Source organism: Poecile atricapillus, chromosome Z, assembly GCF_030490865.1.
Source record: "Poecile atricapillus isolate bPoeAtr1 chromosome Z, bPoeAtr1.hap1, whole genome shotgun sequence".
Taxonomy (NCBI): domain Eukaryota; kingdom Metazoa; phylum Chordata; class Aves; order Passeriformes; family Paridae; genus Poecile; species Poecile atricapillus.
Window position 1 is genome coordinate 64,639,189 of NC_081289.1, and position 19,243 is coordinate 64,658,431.

The following is a 19,243-nucleotide window of genomic DNA, read 5'->3' on the forward strand; positions in this document are numbered from 1 at the left end:
GGTTTTCTTTTTGATGGGCTCCCTGGCACAGCTGGTGCATCACTGTAAGATGCAGAACCTATCTGAGTAACTGCTCTGGAGCAGGGAGAGGAGGAGCCCTTTTAGAATAACCTGTGTGTTTGTTACCACCACCCCTAAAATAAGGATGAGGACAAAGAGATGAACACTGGATATTGCTACGTGGAGCATGATTTCCACAGAAGCTTTTCTTTTAAGCTGTTGAATGTCGTTATGTGTGCAATGAAAAAACTGCATGTAAGAGGTGCCTGAGCTACAGTTCTCTCCTGTTGTGTTTGGACACTTCCCACATTTCCTCACTAGAGCCTGCTGGTAGCTTGGTGTTGTGCAGGAATTTCAACATGGAACAGATTTGGTTAAGGAGCTAAAAGCTCTGTTTTTCAGGTGCAGATAACAGGTGTGAATTACAGTGGATGTGGACAGATACTGTGCAAGGTGTGAGCTCAGTCAAAAAATCTGCTTGGTCTCAGGCTGTAGTGGCTGAGGGCAGAGCTGTAGTGAACAAAAGACTTCTAAAATGCACACACTTCAAGGAACTTCTTCTGGGAGGTTCTAAATTCCTTCATGAAATCTCTGCATTAAATTCTTGTTTGTATCTTAACCAAAAGCGTGAACAGAATGTGAAGGATTAATTCCACTAAGTCTTTTTCTCCTAGCAGTGAGTAACTGCTGTGAAATTTAGGTTATATTTCATCATGTTTCCTTTGACATAGCTCAGGGAGAATCATCTGCAGAATCTTTCACACATTGGTTTGGGATCTCTTGCTGGCCAAGCTTAAAAGAAAAATACTTTTCTTTGAATTAGTGGAAGTGTGGCGGGTTTCTTACTTCTTTCCCTAAATGTCAGTTAATGTCAAACTACCACAGGAAGTCATTAGATAAAATATTTGTCTGACACTATTACAAAAATAAAAAGGTGATACTATTACAAAGTCGAAGAAATAAACTTTTAAAAACTTTTGTATAATGGACTATTTAACAAATAAACATAAGAATTAAACATTATACATGTTTTCCAGTTGGAAAAAATAGTGTGTATTTTGAGATGAAAAAGCTTGCAAAGCTTTAAAACTTGTCAGGGGATCCAGCATGCTTTCCATACTCTTTTAATTTTTAAAAATTCTAATGTTGAGACTGCCCAGTATTGTGGAGAGAGAGGAGAAAGTGGAAAGAACAGAGTGTTGGGGAGGCTACCAGAACACAGGCAAGAAGGACCTTGCTTTAAGTAGCTAACCCAAGTACAACTTTGACTGGAAAAAAATGAACAAAGACTATGAATTCCTGGGAGCAAACTGCTAAAAACATTCACATCAAATGCTAAGAGGATAAACTACAGAATTTCTCCTGAGGAGACACACTAGATTTCTCCATTTGCCAGTGTTACACTTCTTGGTGGAAGTGTCCGCTATCAGCTTGTGCAATCTGATATTCCAGGCCATAGTGTCAGCTTAACTATTCCTAGTATTGTTTGTTCTCTGGAAAATGAAAAAAAACCACCAAAAACTAGCAATAAAAATGCAAGGTTTTACATTTTTCATGTGCTAGCATGTACACACATACACAGCTACACCTTTCCATTTTTCTCACTGCTTTTAATGACTGCACACTCATCCTCTGTACACCTCCCCAGACAGGTTTTATTTTTAATAGTATTTAATTTTCCCAGTGACACATCATATGTGTGTTTGTACTCAATTTAGCTCTTCAAGGTTTCTTGTTAATTCTCTTGTCAACTGATTAATCATAGTTCCAGGAATATTTCTTAAAAAAAACCCCAAAAATACAAAAAACCAAAACTGGAGGAGGAGGGATTTGAGCAACTCTGTTTTGCAGCCTGTTAAAAAGCAAAGTACTTACTTTTCTGTACTGGAAATCAGACAGGTAGGAAATATGTATTTATATTTAACTTTGAAATAAATAATAGGAATCATGTGATACAAGTCTTTTGTACATTTAGAATCCTGGTTCAGCAAAACATTTTCACTACCATTACACTTGCAGTGCATGAGTGTACTGGCACACCTGTACCAGCCAGGCTGCTTCCTACAGCACCCCAAAATAGATGAGCTCTTCCAGGGATTTGGCAATCTTGTTCCCCTCTACTGCTGAACACCTGCAGGGCTTGAGGGAGGGTTTTTGTTTTAATGCTGCATTTGCACCTTTCTAGTTTTGGTCATCCCATCAGTGGTCAGTAACAGCGTGGGGTAGAAATTGCTGGCACTTGCTGGACAAGGTCAGAATATACTGCAGCTCTTTCTTGCCTGACAATGACAAACAGCATAGTGACGTGAGAGAGGTGACAGGAACAAGTGATGTCACTGGAATGGTAGGGAAGGTGTCCACTCTGTAGCACTTGAGAAGTGGTCTCTTGGCTGAAGCTCAAGTGCTGTTCATACAAAACTCCAGGAGTTCTTCACTCTGGTCAGAAACCAAGGTAGCAAAGTTGCGAGTGATGAAGTAAATACGGAAAATTGCTGGAATCACTTGTGGACATCGTGAAGAGTTAAAATGTTTCCTTTCCCTCACACTTTTTAGCCACCTTTAAAGTGTAGACAATTGAGAGCATGCAGCAAGCATTATTTTTCTTTAAACTGCCTTTTTTTAACTCCATCCTCAAGTTACTTATGCTTGATTGAACTTTAGTTGAAGTTAAGAATAGGCTGTAGACATTCACAGCACTCAGTTTAGGGTTATCTTACACCTGAGCAGCAGGCTCCTGAAATAATTCTTGGTTTGTTTGTCCCATCTTTCCAGATTTGTGAAAGAAAAGAGGCCAACCATTTCTCCCAACTTCAACTTCCTGGGCCAGCTGTTGGACTTCGAGAAGAAGATCAAGAACCAGAGCGGTCAGCCTGGCCACATCAGCAAGCTGAAACTCCTGCACTTGGAGAAGAGCAGCGAGCAGGTGCTGGAGGCGGGGCAGAGCAGCCTCTCTCCCAGCCAGCTCTGCCTCTCCGCCGCCTCGGAGCTGCTGGAGCCCAAGCCCACGGACAGCGGCGCCGGCCCCCGCGGGCACCCGGCCCCGCTGGAGGACGGCCCGCTGGTGCAGGGCATCAACGGGCTGCACGTCTCCCTGGACAAGGTGGAAGACAGCAACCGGCTGAAGCGCTCCTTTTCCTTGGATATAAAATCCGTATCCTACTCAGCGAGCAGCAGCTGCGTGACCGCGTCGGTGCAGGGCTTCGCCTCCTCCGAGGACACGCTGGAGTACTACAAACACGCGGCTGCCCTGGAAGGTAGCAGCAAGCTGTGCCAGTTCTCCCCCGTGCAGGAAGTGTCGGAGCAGAGCCCGGAGAGCAGCCCCGACAAGGAGGAGGCGGTCCGGCCCCAGGAGGCCCCGGGCCCGTGGCCGCTGGACAGCGCGGCCTCACGGCCACACGCGGGCCGGGGCGGCGGCGGCGCGGCCGCGCCTCGGCCCCTCCTGTACCCCCTGCACCGCAGCGGCAGCGTGGAGGACACCTACAGAACGAACTTCGTCTTCGGGCTCTCCACCAGCCAGCAGCACCTGGCCAAGTCCGCCGTGGGGATGGGCCTCAAGGGCTGGCACTCGGACATCCTGGCCCCGCAGCCCTCGTCCCTCACCAACAGCTGGTATTTCGCCGCCGAGTCCTCGCATTTCTACTCGGCCTCGGCGGTGTTCGGGGGCGGCTCCGCCTTCCCCGCCTACAGCTGCAGCCAGCTGCCCTCGGGCTGCGAGCAGCCCAGCGCCGTGCGCCGCCGGCCCCGCCAGGCCGACCGCGGCGACTCCCGACGCAGCTGGCACGAGGAGAGCTCCTTCGAGAAGCAGTTCAAGCGCAGGAGCTGCCAGATGGAGTTCGGGGAGAGCATCCTATCGGACAACAGGTCCAGAGAGGAACTGGGCAAAGTAGGCAGTCAGTCGAGTTTTTCAGGCAGCATGGAAATCATTGAAGTGTCCTGAGGGGCGGAGGCGCGTGTGACTGGCAGAGATGCTTCCCCTTCCAGGCCGCTCCCCCAGCGTGTGAGAGGTCCATGTAAATCTGAAACTTCGGGTAAAAAGGTGGAGGGAGGGAAGAAAAAGAGGCTTTGCTGTGAGCTCGGGAAAGGTTGGTACTGCAGGGAAGTGACCACGACGTCTGCCCGAGGAGACCAGGTGTGCTGCTGGGCTTTTCCCCTCACCGGGAGAAAGGCAGAACACGGACCTTTCCCTGTCAGAGGAAGCAATTCTGTGTGATGGACTGCACATCCTTTCTGTGGCTTTTAACAAGGAAGCTCTCTTGGTGTCAAACCCTTTCTCTGGTTCCACGGAACCCATGCTCCTACTTGTCAGAACTAGTTTTGTTCTCCCCTCCCCATGCCCCATGTCTTCACCAGTGCACCTTAGCCCTGACACTGAGCCAACCTCTGGAGGGAGACCGTTTTCCTGTAAGAAAAGGAGACTGGGAACGATTCCAAAGGCCACAGGGACTGGTTACAGCAAGGCTGTTCTGAACACACCGTTCAGACAAATGTAAATACTGGTGTAACTATTGTTCTAATGGATAGGTTTTAGGTGATTCACTAGAGAGCTGCTTCAGAAGAAAGAAAAACCCAGTACCTCAAAAATACACAAAATAAACTAGGGCTTTCTATGGCTGCCACGTGCTGGTAGTCAGTTCATAAACAATGTGAACAAGTAATGACTGGCCACATTTGATTTTTTTTTTTTTAAAGCTGTCTACGCACAAGTGTTTCAGTTGGCTCAGCAGCAATTCTTGAAAGATGAATGAGCCCTATTTAGGACTGTTTCCCCTAGTCTTTTGATACAGTATTTTTATTTTTGATATTAAGCTGACTTCTGAGAGGTGTAGCTACTTTGGCTTCTAAGCTATAAAGGAGTGGTTGATAGGTAGAGCTACATGCAAGAGAAGTGGCTGGTACAAGTGGCCACAACACAACTTACTTGCCCATTAACAATTCAGTTGCTGAAAAACAATTCAAATGTTTGGGGTTTTTTAAGGCAAAAATGAGCTGGAGTAGACTTTTAACTGAGCAGTTCCAGGGTGGAACTGTAGACACTGAAGGCTGTACCATGCTCTCACCCTCAGCACCCCAGGGCTGACACCTCCAGTTCAAGGAGGTGTCACAGCCCTGGTTTCACAGGAGATGCAGCACAGCTCTTCTCATGTTTTTGACAGCAACCCAGCTGCTTCCCCTCCCACCTTGGCTGCTGCTCACCTAGGGCTACGTGGGCATGTTCCCATGAGAGGTTTATGGTCAGAGAGGGGTGGCACCCCTCAGAACACGTGTTGAGGGGAAACTATTGTTTTGTCCCATTTCAGTGCAGGCAGCTGAAAACTGTAGTAACAAATAATTAACCCTGGCCAACAGCTTTAAAAAAAAAATTAGTCAGCAGCAAACTGAAGCCCTAATTCAAGTCAGCAGCTTGGGTTATGTTTGGGTTTTTTTTACTGTAAGTTTAGCTAGTTTGTGACTCAAATCTCAGGTTTTACTATATTGAAAAGTGGAGAAGATTTTTGTCATTGTTTCATTTGTGGCTAGGATGTGACTTTCATTTCCTACAATGGACTGTTGAAAATAGCACTGAAAGCTACAGCATTGATTAACTTGATCCTAAGAAGTGCAGAAGGCACAGAGAGAGGAGGCACCAAGTCACTGAGCCCAGAGGCTCTTCGTGCTGCGTCTGCAAGAGGCTGGACGAAGGGCCTGGGCACAGGAGAGGCTGACATCACCCTGGACACTGTGTCAGGTGCTGGCTGTTCATTGAACGTGCTGCCACTTGTCTCTGTTTACATCTCCAGTGGAAGTGATTACATCACAACTATTTTCAGCTGCGTATTTGCCTATGTAAACAGTTGAACCAGGGCTCCTCTCGGCCACATTTCAGGAAAAGCCTGTGGCTTTGACTTAAACCAGTTAATGGGAGTTAACAGGTATCAATCCCTGGAGGCAGAAACAGATTCTTCCTCTTTTGTGCTCCTTCAGACATGTGTGTTCTCTCCCCTTCTTTGTATGTTTGGGGTTGATTGCCTTCTGAGGAACTGAAATCTGGTCTTGTGGCTCCTTGTGATTCCCAGTGTGTTCTGGATGAATCCAAGGTGTAGGCTTAGTACTTATAGGGGTCAGGTTCCCATAGGAGGAAGCCTTAACCCCATGTCCTGTACAGGGTGGTGCCCTGGCTCATACCTGAGCTGGAGTCCTGTCCCTGAACAATACTGGAAATGGTTTGCAGAAGTCTGGCAGGCACAGTGGAGGATGTGAGAGGGAAAAATGTGTACATGTTCAATATGAATATAATGTATGGCATTTGGTGTGTGGCATACTTGGCATGTTGGGTGTATGGCAAGCTGGTGAAATGGTTCAGAGAGATGTGAGTTTCTCATCTTGTTGTGTCATGAACATTACCTGTATGTTAGGATGAAATAAAATCAGAAATGGTACCTGTTTATACAGAAGGCTGAGGAAGGAGTTGTGGAGTGTTCTACCTGCAGCAGGACCTGCTCCCCTCAGCAGCCAGGAGAGCAGGGGCCTTGTCCTTCGTGGAACACCCCCGTTCCCTGCCGGTATGTTCATGCATGACAGGGCTGGAGCAGCTTTAGACCACTTCTCACAAGCAGTGTTGATTTTACAGCACCATTTACAGTAATCATTTAGGCCTCTTACCTGTCCCTGATGATCCCCCTTCTGCTCCACTGATGTGCAGCAGTGGGACTTGTCTGCATTAAAACCTTCCACTGTATAATCCAGCTGTGAGTAATCTGTTCCTCAGGCAGCTAGGGTGGTCTTATTGAAGCAAGTACTTCAAATCATTGAAGTTACCCAGAACGAACCCCCATGCTTCTTTCTTGCCTTCCTCCCATACTACTTATTTGAAGAATAATTTAATTACTTTTTTAAGTACTTGTTTTGACTGATGCTGTCAGTCTTGAAGCATTCAGAACAAGTTCTGCTCACTGAGACTGGAGCACACCCCCCCACTGCTGCTTCAGTGAATGGCCCACACAAATATAGCATGGATTAGAATTAAAGAGGGCTGTCACAGTTGTATCCTTAGAGAGGAAAGCTGTGAGTTTATGTAACAGCATCTTCAAACTCAGGTGCAGTAACAGAAGCCTTCTCTTTTGAGAATTTCAAAGCACAGTCCCAGAAAGGGAAATGTAAAATCTTCAGTCTCTCTAAAAGAAACTGAACCATCAGTCAGAGCACCAGTACCAACCTGTGTGAGTTTCTGTACTTATTTCTACAAACAAGATGTAGCAGCTCTTAGAGAGGAAAACAATCATGCAAATTCAATGGCATCATCAGCTGCTTTGTCTACACAACAGGTTGGTTGACATGACCGTCTTCTGAGATTTAGCTGCTCACCCCATTCCAAAGTCTATTTCTGATTGCAGTAGCTCTGTTTCTTCCTTCAAGTTCTGTCTTTTTGAAGCATTCACTTCAGCTTTCACCACTCCTCCTGACTGCTTTGCAAGACTTGCTCTCCTCCTGTTCCATCCATCCCTGGCCCTGCCACCAGATAGCTCTGGGAAGAGACAGTCTAACTCCACCTCCAGTCAAAACCCAAGGGGCAACTGAAACCTGTCTCATGTATGTCATCAACACTTTCCATTTCACTGCCTGGCATTTCTAGGAAGAGGTCCCTGAGGTCACTGGGCTCCTGATGTAACCACCATCACAGTGACATTCCTATAATGAAATTAACTGAAAATAGAGCAAACCTCCCCCCAGCAGGGATCAGGTAGCCCTGCTTTTGAGGGGGCTGGGGAGGATAAGACAGTAGAAATGTGGTAATTAGGTGAACTACTGTCTTTACTAACTGTATTCATCAGCTAGGTGATCAATACACTGCGACTCACAGCACAAGTTACAGACTGACTTCTACCAGAAAGTGAGGGCATGAAAAGCCCAGAACAAGGGGGACAGCACTAGGGTCCTAATAAGGCTGTTACTTTTTAAAGCCAAAATCACTGCAATTCAACTGAACTTACCTAGCCAGACATCTTAATCAGCCAGCCATACACCTAGCTAGTCTGTATTTGTTATTAATCTGCAATAAAAGTTCTAGCACATTTAGACAGTGTAACATGCACAATACCACAACTGCATTATACACACAAACCCACAACTGAGAATTCAGGTAGAACAGTACATAAGCTTTGCCTGGCAACAGCACTTTCCCTTTGAATCCCGCCTGCAAAGAACTTCTTGGCCCTCAGCTACAAATGGTTGCTCTGAGGCAAACTGAAGTGTTTCTGCAGTAAAGCCTTCAGCTAATTCTGCACTTCCAAGAATATTAGAAAGAGTCACCATAAATAGAAAAGGAAAGTGAGCTATTTCTTGCCTTCTGCAACACCCACCCCTCTGTGAAGGGGCTGCTTTCCTGGCATGTAAAATGCTACCAAACACTTCTGGAGCATTGTCCTTCTGCAATGGATTGCTCACTTTGAGGAGTGGATTTCAGCTGCTGTTTCCAGGGACTCTCACCATGCTCCACTGCTGTAACAAAGCCAAAGTGTGACAGTACAGGCAACAATGAGGCTGGGAGATCAGGCCATTAAAAAAAAACAGCAACAAAACTAAAAGAAACCCTGTAAATTTGCCTCTCTTTATTCAGTATCGACGGTGCAGGTGAGGGTTCCATCACCATTTCGCTTTCCCAGTGCCAAGTCCCAAGCATTGCTGCTCACATCTTGTATTCAAACTGGACATCAGTGCCAACCAGAACTGGGACAGCCTTGGGGGAAAAAAAACAACCAGCGTTTATTTTCATTCTGGGGACATGTTTCCTCTCAATCCCATGACAGGCAGCCCCAGGGCAGCAGAAATCAGCCACCTCCATGGCACAGAGTGGGTGCAAATAAAGCTGAGGTGCACTTGCACTGCCCAGACACTGCGGTTGGGAAGTGGGAATGAAGAATGAGCAGTAAGGCAATTGGAGAAACAACGCACTTGGAAAAGAGCCAGACCAAAGGTTTTAATGCTAGAGCTGTGGAACATGGAGTATGTAGGAAGCTGAACTGGGTAACCAGCCATAAACTATGGAGTGCTCACCCACAAGGCTGGCAATCAAAATACCCTCTGGCAGCTTGGGAACCGAGGGCCGTTCTAGCAGTACCTTGGGAAACTACTGGCACACAGTCTGAGAGAGGGGCTGGCTCATGCAACCAATGGGCCTGTGAAAACGTGTATTTCTATTCTCTCTGTGTAAAAGCTTGGAGGAGGGGAAAACACACTTTAAATATTTAAGTATATTTAAATATATTTAATTTAAAATACATATACTAAAAAAACCCAAGAACCACACAGACTCTTCTGTCCCCTTCAGCAGATCTTCACAGGAATTGCCCAGCAGGTAGCCTGGCACTTAAGCACCCTGTCAATGCATTCAGTGACACAAACAACAGAAATAACAAAGCAAACCTGCTCTGCATGGGCAGCAGAGTGTGAGACACAAGCAGCACCAGTGGCAGCACAACGGGGGAGTTGCAACAGCAGAGTCTGGGGAAGTGCCAGAGCAGCTCAGGCCAGAGAGGAACCACAGCCCCAGTGACTCGTCCTGCTCCCCAGCTTTTCACAGGATCACATATCAAGAAGCTTAGGCTCTACCCCCAGACCACGCACCACCCAGAAAACAGAGAAGGGCAGCAGTGTCTGGTTTCAGGAGAGCATGCTAAATTATTCCCTGTTCAAAGCACTAAATTTGTGCTAGAAGCAACAGCTGGTACATTTGCAAAAGATACCTGAGGCCTCCCCCAAGAGCATTTGGCTTGGAAGAAGAAATTCATAAGTGGAAAGGTGATTCCAGTCACATCTCCAAGCTCCTGCTAAACAGCATGGGAGGGAAGCATCAATCTTACCCTGAGCATCACTTGCATCTGAGCTGAAGCTGAAAGCAGCATGTGGAGCAAAGCCACAAGGACCAGCCAAGCAACAAACAGCAGCTCGAGAAGATGTGGCAGGACACGTCTCACCCTCAGCAAGAGGGCCAAAGATTTACAGTTCCTGAAGGCAGTGACAATGTTTTAAATAAAACTGTAAACTGTCATTCAAGGGCAGTTAGAGGGTGCATGCTTCTTACAGTACCCATGCAAGAGACTATCACCTGTGGAATGAAGGTGATGATATGTGAGCATTGAAAACGGTTGGCCTTCATATTTCAGCTCTTATTTCTTTCTAGTTCAGATATTATGCCTTCCACAACCCGCCCTTGCTGTTCAAGAAGTTCTGTCTGTGAGGCCCAGCAGCACAGGCACAAGCTTAAAGACCAGTGTTCCTAAGAACAAACTTTCTCCCATTCTCAGCCCAACAGCTTGGTGTTTTCTGGGAAATGAGGAAGGAACTGATTTGCAGCACTTGCTCCTGGCAGCCTTCAGTTGGGAATACTAGTCCTTTGCCCTCATTAGCACTGCAGGGAGCAGTGCTTTGATCTGATACGGAATGGCCTGAGGCCAAATGTCTACAAGCCTCAGAAAAGTATCTTACAGGAGAGAGCATCTGCCTTGAGATCCAGTATCAGAATCTTCCCAGTGGCACAGGCTTCCAGCACACCAGGGTGTGGGACACTCATGAGATCCCATCTGGCAGACAGCTGAATGTTGCATATTTAAAACATCCAGACAGCAGCATCTGGACAAGGAGGACAAAAATGGCTGCAGCTACTATTTAAAGCAGCTCAGTATTCTTGTGTGTCTGATGGTGGGAGGCAGAGATACATTATTCCATGATGGACAATGAGGACCCACAAGGGCATGGCCATGACAAACAGCTTTTCCTGGGTTAAGTCTCATGTAAGCTTTTAACAATCTAAGTGTAAAACATGGCAGGAACCTTTAACAAGGATGGAATTTTGATGTTTTATGCTGGGCAACACACAGCATATGTCTGTGTACATACAACTGTGTCAAACCTCTGGGGTGAGAGCAGCAGGCAAGGAGACCTGCTGCCTTTGCTAAAAACCCTCATGCTGAGTTCCCTTCCCTCCCTAAAGCAGTCAGTCCCACTTCCCAGGACATTCCAGGGGGCTTCATTACTACAGGACTCTTCTAGATAGTGTTCAGCAGGCCCTGGGATCCAACCACCACAGTGGTTCTGACGCACATCTAAGTTGGCTGCAGTCTGCATGACAAAAATTCATGCTGGCCTTTGGGAATGCAACAAGAGAACAGACTGTTGCTTCTTGCCACCAGGCAATAATTATTACAATCAAAAACCTACAGCACTCTTACTTCCAGATGTTTAGAGACAACCTTTTGCTTAATAAATGCTCTTAAGTACTAAGACATACTGAAGCAAGTTGCCTTTGGCAAGTGACCCCACCTTGTGCTGTACTGGAAGCTGGTTGTCCCTGACTGTCCTCGCTGCTGGAACTGCACTCCTGACACAATAGCCCTTGGGGTTCATGGGTTCTTCGGCCTTGGTTTGCCTGGGAGGAGGCAAGAACATCTCACTGCCTTTGGAGCAGGTGGCTGAGAAGGGCCCCATGGTTTCAGTCATTCAGCAGTGTGCCACCACCAGCTCCCGGCACAAGGGTAGCTAAACCAACAGAAAGAGCCAAAGGACTTCTTGTGTCACTCCCCTCCAGCCTCACACACTTGAAGAAGCAGCTGCACCCCACTGGTAAAAAAGGACAGCACCAAGGTAACTGGAGTGTCCCAATAAAAAAAGACACCTTGTGTCCAACTTTGGGATGCAAAGTGTGCAGGTTGGTATCGGTGCCTGTCAGAGTGCCACCAGCTGGGGCATGGGGACATTGCCAGGGCAAGGGGGAGAGGAATACTAAGGTTTGCTTTACATCAACAGCATACATATCTAGAACAGTTACTCCTTTACAGCCTCATAAATTAGTGAGCCCACAGAAACAGAAGCCTCAAGGACATGCCAAAAACCCTGCCATGCAAACCATGTTAATTATGATAATGGCCAGATTTTAATAAGCCAGTTCCTGGCTCCCACACTTTCACCTATAAAACACACATATTTCCAAGGCCAGGGGATCTCAGAAATACCTTCCAGCCATCTTAAGTGTCTAAACCCCAGTGGCACAAAAAACATGTTAGAGGGTTTATCATACCCCATATCCCATTGAAATTTTTTAGTAAAAAAAATAAATCACATGAAAGGAAATTCCTCCTCTGTAAACCACAACTAGTCACAGCAGTGAAACAAATGTGTCTGCACAGGCGCTGTTGTGGCAAAGGAGACAGGAGGGCAAGAGGAGGGAGATGAGAGAATGGTAAATCATCTCCTTTGGGGAGCTCCTGGATTCCTGACTGTGCAGCTCTGGCAGCTAACGCTGTTCTCCCTCCGCTGCCCTGGCAGAGAGTCCAGCAGCAGTGCTGCCCACTCCAAACACCTGCCAATGCAACCTGCTGGAAACGCATCCGTGCCGAACATGGAGCGTGGAAGGTGAGGAGGGGGAACTGCCAGAGCGCTACGACCTCAGCTCCCGGTCGGGTTTCATGGAGAAGGGCTCCAGCCGCTCCCCCTCTGGCAGGAGGCTGTTCAGTCGCTCCATCAGCGGCACCGTCTGGTCGATGCCCATCTGGATACGGCGCAGGATGGCAGACATCTCGTTGACCTTCTGGATCTGCTCCGCATACTTGGCGTACTTCTTCTGGCGCTCCTGCATGAGGCTGTAAAGAGTTTCCACAGAGAGGTCCATCTGTGTAAAAACAAGCAGAGCAAGGCTCATTAGGCCAGCTGTTGCTGCAGTCCTTTCAGCACACCGTCCTTCCCGAAAGCAACCACCTTGGATGCTCCACTAACAGGAAGTAACAGGCAGCTACAAAGGAGCTCCTCGGAAGGTACATAACCAGTTTGTCATGGAATGGGATGACTCATAGTTGTATACCAGGGAGAACATATGATGACCTCAATTCTCCACCCAAATACCTAAATACCTGATCAGAAAATTCTTCATTTGCAGGAAAGCCAACAGGTACTGCCAGGGATTTCCCAATATACCCACACACATCCTCCAAGTTATCCAAACCCAGGGAACTCATGGCCTCTGCCTACACCTGAACAATATTTTCACCGGAGAACATTCATTTGCAAGTGTTAAGCTCTACCACAGTTGCCAGTGCTGATTTTTCTCAGTTTAGCCAGGTTACTCTGCAACTAAGCCTGTTAACATGAACAGCTGTTACTACCATCATCATCAGGAAAACTCCAGCCTTGAGAGAATCACAGTGGATTGCTAGTGTCCCCAGTTTCCCTGAAATCCAAAAATAAGAGTGTTATAAGTGACCCCAGGAGAGACATTAAGTAAATTAGCTGTGCAATTAAACACAGTCAGTACCCAAACATGGCTCATACATGATGACAATGACAGGAACTGCAGGGCTGTTCCTGCCATTGAGTGATGAAGGCAGCCGTTATAATTCACAGCCCATTTTTCTGTTCAGACAGACCTGCAATCTCCAGGCAGCATTCAGCCACTAGCTGCCAGTACCTGACACACAAGCCCAGTCAAGACTGTGTAAGCTGTTTTACATATCCTAAGATATCTACCACATGTTTCAAGACCTCAAGGGTTCACTGGAAGCTTGGTTGCTTTGGCTCACTGTAACTGTACTTAACAACCCCAGTGACTCCAGTGCACTGGCTCTTCCAACTGGGATGTCTTTGTGGAAAGCAGTCCCCTGGCTTGAGACTCAGCACAAGCCCACAGTGGCTGGGAGTGAAGGGCAGCAGTGGACACACACTGAGCAGTTTTAGCCCACTGCCACCTCTTACATTGTTTTCCCAAAGCTTTCCCTTTCTAATTGCTCCCAGAGGAAGGAGGTCACTGCTCATGATGAAGCAGCCTCAGGGAATCGATGCTGAAAACTCCTGGTCTGCCAAGAAGCACAGGTTCAAACAATATCCCTCTCCTGAATAGTGTGACAGTCAACCTGTCTGGTGGAGGACAGTGACCATACCTGTCACCAGGGAGAAGGGTGAGTGAGAACGAGGGAGAACTTATTAGTGCAGTGCTAAGAAAACACAAGGTGCTGACCTGACCTGACTTATACAGCACGAAACAGGCAAGTGCAATCCTGACCCCATGTCCAGTGCTATGGGTCTGCAGGAGAGAGCCTGCAGCAAGGGAGGACTGGATGGAAATGGTACAACACTGGAAGGCCCCACTGAGGAGGGAGGGCCCAGCAGAGAGAACTCTGCCATCCCACGGGTGGCAGCAGGGTTGGACACTGGGCATAAACTGCTGTAGCTGTATGTGCTGACAAACCCTTTCAAGCCCTGGGGAGGACGTCAAGTCAAAAATAGTCAGGCAAGAAAATATTTTATTGACAAACCTAAGTTGCAAACAGCATTGAAAACAAACACACAAGTCTCCGCTGAACTGTCATGGGGATTAGGGGGCAGTTTTTCCCCCCATCACTTCCATCAGAATTGCATACGGTACCAGTAGACGTTTTATTTTGCCTGCACTTTCTACTGTTCTCAGGCTGAATTCTTCCTATTTGCTTTCCTCTGAATTCCCTCCTCCATGCCTTCATGCATGGGACAAAATAAAAACCAGCAGAGCAGGAAACTCTAAATAGAGTGGAAACAATTTAAGCCTACAGAGGGGTTTCTATTAAAACTCTTGCTTAATAATTTAGTAGCTTGGCACTAGCTCTGTAGAGAGGAGTGTGTAAAAAGCAGACCACCACCAACCAGTAAGTTCAATCCACTGCCTAAAAACATCCTACCTAATGAGAGACAGTGGCCTGGAGGGGCAGTCAGTGGGAAACCTGCCAAAAGCCAGCACGGCTCATTAAACAGAGCAGCATGGGGACCCAGGCAGAAACCTCTGCTTTTGAAGTTCTCCTCCACTGGCAGGTTCTTCACATGGCCTCACAGCACTGTGAAAGAAGCAAAGCTGGCACCCACCAAGCTTTCAAACAAAAGGGGCCAAGGCCCCTCTTTCTCTCCATTCCAATAATTTCCATCTGCTGATTTCTAGGCTCCTTGTGTAAGAATGAGTAACATCCACTTACTGGTGGGGAACGAGGGGAGAAGCTGATGCTGGCCTGCAATAGGAAGAAGAAATGCAGAGTGGCCTCCAAGGACTTTGCTACTTTTGGACATTATTCATAGCAGCCATAAAAAAAGCTGCCTCACAAGAAAGAGAAAGGGTGGAAGTGAGTGTTCCCAATGGTTTCCTTACACCTACCATCCAAGCTTGCCTGCTAAGGGAGGCCACAGCAGCTGCATAGCCCAAGACACAACAGGGAGAACTGAAGTAGAGCAACTGAGGAAAGGTCAATTTTCACTCAGTCTGAACCTGGTCTTTTTAACTATTAAAAAAAAAAAAAAAAAGAGAAAAAAAAAAAAAAGGCAACTACATGTTAATTCCAGTAGATAAATGCCAATGTCTCTCTCAGCTTTCCTTGAAGCAGGCCTAAGTACACACTTACATCCTTTCTGCCTCCTCCCCTTCCAAGTGAGCTCCTCCAGAGCCAGACCTTGTGCTTTTACCTCTCCTGGCATGCAGTCCAATTCCTCTGGCACTCAGATGGGGCCTTCAGATTCTGAGAGTCAGCCCGATTTGCCTACCACAGAGACTAATACTGGCCTGCAAGAATCCATAATGATCAGGGAACACACATAAGAATCCACCTTATTCCTATCTACTTAATTTCATACATCATACAGTATCAACAAAAGCATTCGGAAAAGAGGACCTGAGGTAGAATCTGGTCCCTCGCCCACAGCCAAGGCAGTCCAAGACACCCTCAAGGGTCAATGAGTGAATCTGCCTTCTCTGAAGAGCTTCCATCGACTCCCGCATCCTGCAGCCCTGCCACATTCTTATCTGGAAAATATTCAAGTCTCAGCCTTCTTGCCCATCCCAGACTGTGAAGCTCTCTGGGAAGCCCATCAAGACACCCCAGAGCCAGTAGTTCTTCACTGTCCTATAACCATCTGAGAGTGTTTATTCGAGTCATTGTGTCTGCTCTGGTTGCTTCAAGCTTTCTATGCCAGGCCACCAGAGCTGAAGACAACTCCCTATTGCCCTGAACCCATCAGATATGACAGATGTGAAGTGGCATAGTCACCAGTCCCTGACAACCTCACCATCACTAATCTGTCCTTCAAACATCACCACTCAGTAAGCTACAAACATCCCCAGCTTAGTGGTACAGAAAAGTTTCTGGAGAATTAAAAGACTGGACTTGAAGCATGTTAAGAAGCAACAGAACAAAGCAAAGGGCAGGAGCCAGCGTGTGATGTCAGAGTCCTAATTTTCATCAAAGCAAGAGGTTCTGCCCCATCTGGAGTTGAGAAAAAAAGATGTATTCTTAATGAAGGGGTGTGAGCTCCTAATACATATGTTATTTCTTTCCAAAAATCATTCCTCCTGTCAAAGCAGCAAACCTGAGGCTGGACATGCCCAGAGTAAAAGACAGGATCTTTCTCCCCTTCCTACATCAAAAAGGGTACAGGAGTTTCTTCAGTTTTTCTTTCACAAGCATAGGATCATGTAAATGGACAAGCCTAAAACTCACCCCCCAGCATGACATAATTTTTTTGTACAGCCAGTGACATTCAGAATTTGTGTGTTTCTGTTTCAAAGCTCATGCCTCCTCTATGGATTATCATAATCAGGTCACTAATTTATGCATCAGCTTCACATTTAAACATGAAATGATATCTACTGGGCTTTTCTTTTGTCAAATGAAAAAAGATTAATAATTACTTCCAACGACACTGCAAGATAGATATTTCCTCACTTAAAAGGGCCCCAGCACAGCCCCTCCTACTACACCATTCACATTGTCAGCCCTGAGTCCCCTCTGCATTACACAGGCCCATTTGTAACACCACACTGATGAAACACAAAAACAACTGAGAATACTGTTAGACATCTTGCACACCATAAATTCTTGCATTCATTTAAAAATTCTTCTTGGCCCACACTGCCAAGCAGAATAAAGACATTAATTTAGCCCACAAAAAGACTGAGGTCAGCACTGGCCAATGCCCAACTCTTTTCAAGAGACCACACTGAAAACCAACCAGTGCTCATACATATACATATATACACACATATATATAGATACACTTCTTACTTGGCATTGTTTTATAGTACCCCTGTCATGGACACGTGAGTGTCCTAAGCTCTCAGAAACAAAGGTAACATCTTGTTAGCTCAATGACTGAGAGATTAAAAACTATAGCTAGACACATTTTCCCTGGTTGCAGAACATGTGAATGCAATCAGAAGTTCATTAAACTTGGAATCAAAGTTCTAGAGAGGCACTGCTGACATTCATAACAAAACAAATGCATTTCATAAGAAGATGTTTGGACATTCCCAGCTTCTCCAGTCCCTCCTAAAATGCCAGTAAGGCAAGAAGATGTTTTTGTTTCCCCCCACATTTAGTAACAGCCTTCAAGAGCTCAGCCAGACATGCATTTGTCCTGTGTCCTTCTGTCCCAACAATTTCCTCTCTGCTCCCATCCCCTACGGCTGCCCCTCCAAAATACCGAGCTCTTAAGGTGTAACCCTTATTTCAGAAAGTTCTTTTGCTAGAACAGCACTCTGAGCACAAACAGCCTTTCCTTCACATTGTCAGGTGCTTGACTGGGGTTAAATGAACATCTTTCCACAGCTGCACACAAACCACATCAGAAAGTGGCAGGCGGGAACATGACTGCATGGAGTATTAGTCACGACGTGCTGGTGTGAAAATACTTTTCCATCAACACACTTAAAACTGAAGACAGCTCCTCTTTCTGTACTGCCTGAAAACAAATGTGCTCAATGAATGGCTTTTTTTCTCTTCCCCTCTCTCTTTGATAATGTCACGCAAAGTCAGCACTACAGATTGCGCTGACTTCCTGATGCTGGGAACATCCTCTGTTTCTCCCACTCAGCACACACTGGTAAGTGATAAACTGACTGGGCAGCGTCTGTGCCAGGGTACAGAGAGAGATACCCAGCCATAGATCTCACGCCCTTCTCTTCAGCTTCAGCCATGAGTACAGCTCTCATGGAGCTGTACTCTTCCTCTGCCCCACTGCCAGGCAAACAACTGTCGTTTGTGTTTAGGTTTTCCTTATCACATCTGAGATCAAATTCATTGCCAAAATATTCCTCTTGCTCCCTCTGTGATCTGTCATTGCTGTAAACAATCGCTAAGGGCTATTCTATCTAAGCATTGCACAGATCACAGTCAAGTTAGAGAATGAAGAGTAACTATTTTAACTGGCTCTGGAACTGAAATATAGCAATATTAATAGATACATCAAGGCCCTTACTCCTAAAGACCTACATGAAATCCATGCTTAGTCCCTCAGTTCTACAGTAGATATATGATAACATGTATCAACATAAATAGCTGCACCTGTAGGAACAAAATTTAATTATTCTGGGAGGCCTTGGGTCATACAAAAGCATTCAGAATTCCAAAGAATAAGGAAGTTTATTCTTGAAATAAACTTTTCCACCTTTATGTCAGTCTTTCCCTGCCTATTGTATTATTGGACAGGATGTGTTTGTCACTCCCACACAGTGTGGCCTCCTCAGCCCACACCTCCCTCGCAGCTCCAATTGGAGCCCTCCCCGCTTGAGAGCCACTAGCATCCCTCTGCCAACTGGCAGGCCCCCAAGATTAAGTTATGGCTCCTATCACTGACTGGTGCTAAAAAAAGAGTCCCAAAGCTATGACTGAAATAATACCTACCTTTTTCACAGACCTAATGCACCCACAGGCTTCCAAATGTTTAAAAAAGACAGGGCCTCACTTCACAGAGGTGGTAGAAGAAGGGAAGCAAAATCTGACAGCCAGCTCTCTAGTTTGGACACATCTCCTGTCACAGTCCCATTCTACTGGTCTGTCTTATATTTCCCTCAACACCACAGATACCCATCATCTTTGTCTTTCAAAACAGCTAACTATTTTCACAAAAGCAAGTAAAACTCAGGGCACTGCAAAGCAGCAGTCACACCGTCCTCCTTCAAAGGAGCTGACTAATCACAAGCTTTGTTCTGCACCTAAGTCCTCAAAACAAACTGAGTCTTCCCACCCTCTCTTTTCTTCAGTGGTTTGGTCTTCTGGCCCATGAGCTGGCCTGACAGTCACAAACCAGCAGGATGACATGGTGAAAAACCCTCTCTCCCTCCTCCTGCATGTGATCCAGGGTTCAAACTCAGTGTTTGCTGTGGCTGTATCAGACCTAAATGCACAAAATTCCTGAAAAAGCAGAAAGGAAAAAAACCCAGAAAGTTCAAATTTAACCAGTAAGCTTTCTAAACTGTCACCAAGAAAAG

The 19,243-nt window shown here is 46.4% G+C and overlaps 2 protein-coding genes across 7 annotated transcripts in view; one reads left to right on the forward strand and one right to left on the reverse strand.

Annotated features, from left to right (window-relative positions):
- The window catches only part of LOC131592631 (dual specificity protein phosphatase 16-like), a 65,053-nt gene extending 57,067 nt beyond the window's left edge, over positions 1–7,986 (forward strand). For all 4 annotated transcript variants that reach the window (XM_058864250.1, XM_058864251.1, XM_058864252.1 and 1 more), the window contains exon 8: positions 2,773–7,986. In XM_058864250.1, coding sequence (XP_058720233.1) covers positions 2,773–3,937 — 1,165 coding nt within the window. In that variant the 3' untranslated portion in view covers positions 3,938–7,986. The remainder of the gene's footprint in view (positions 1–2,772) is intronic.
- Positions 7,987–8,157: 171 nt separating this feature from the next.
- The window catches only part of LOC131573294 (BLOC-1-related complex subunit 5-like), a 65,355-nt gene continuing 54,269 nt past the window's right edge, over positions 8,158–19,243 (reverse strand). The window contains exons 4-5 of one of the 3 annotated variants that reach the window (XM_058827104.1): positions 12,417–12,640; positions 8,158–8,713 (exon numbers count right to left, since the gene is read on the reverse strand). In XM_058827104.1, the coding sequence (XP_058683087.1) occupies positions 8,620–8,713; positions 12,417–12,640 (318 nt within the window). In that variant the 3' untranslated portion in view covers positions 8,158–8,619. Of the gene's footprint in view, positions 8,714–9,399; positions 12,641–19,243 lie in introns of all 3 variants that reach the window. The other 2 variants (XR_009276171.1, XR_009276170.1) reach the window with 2 other exon arrangements.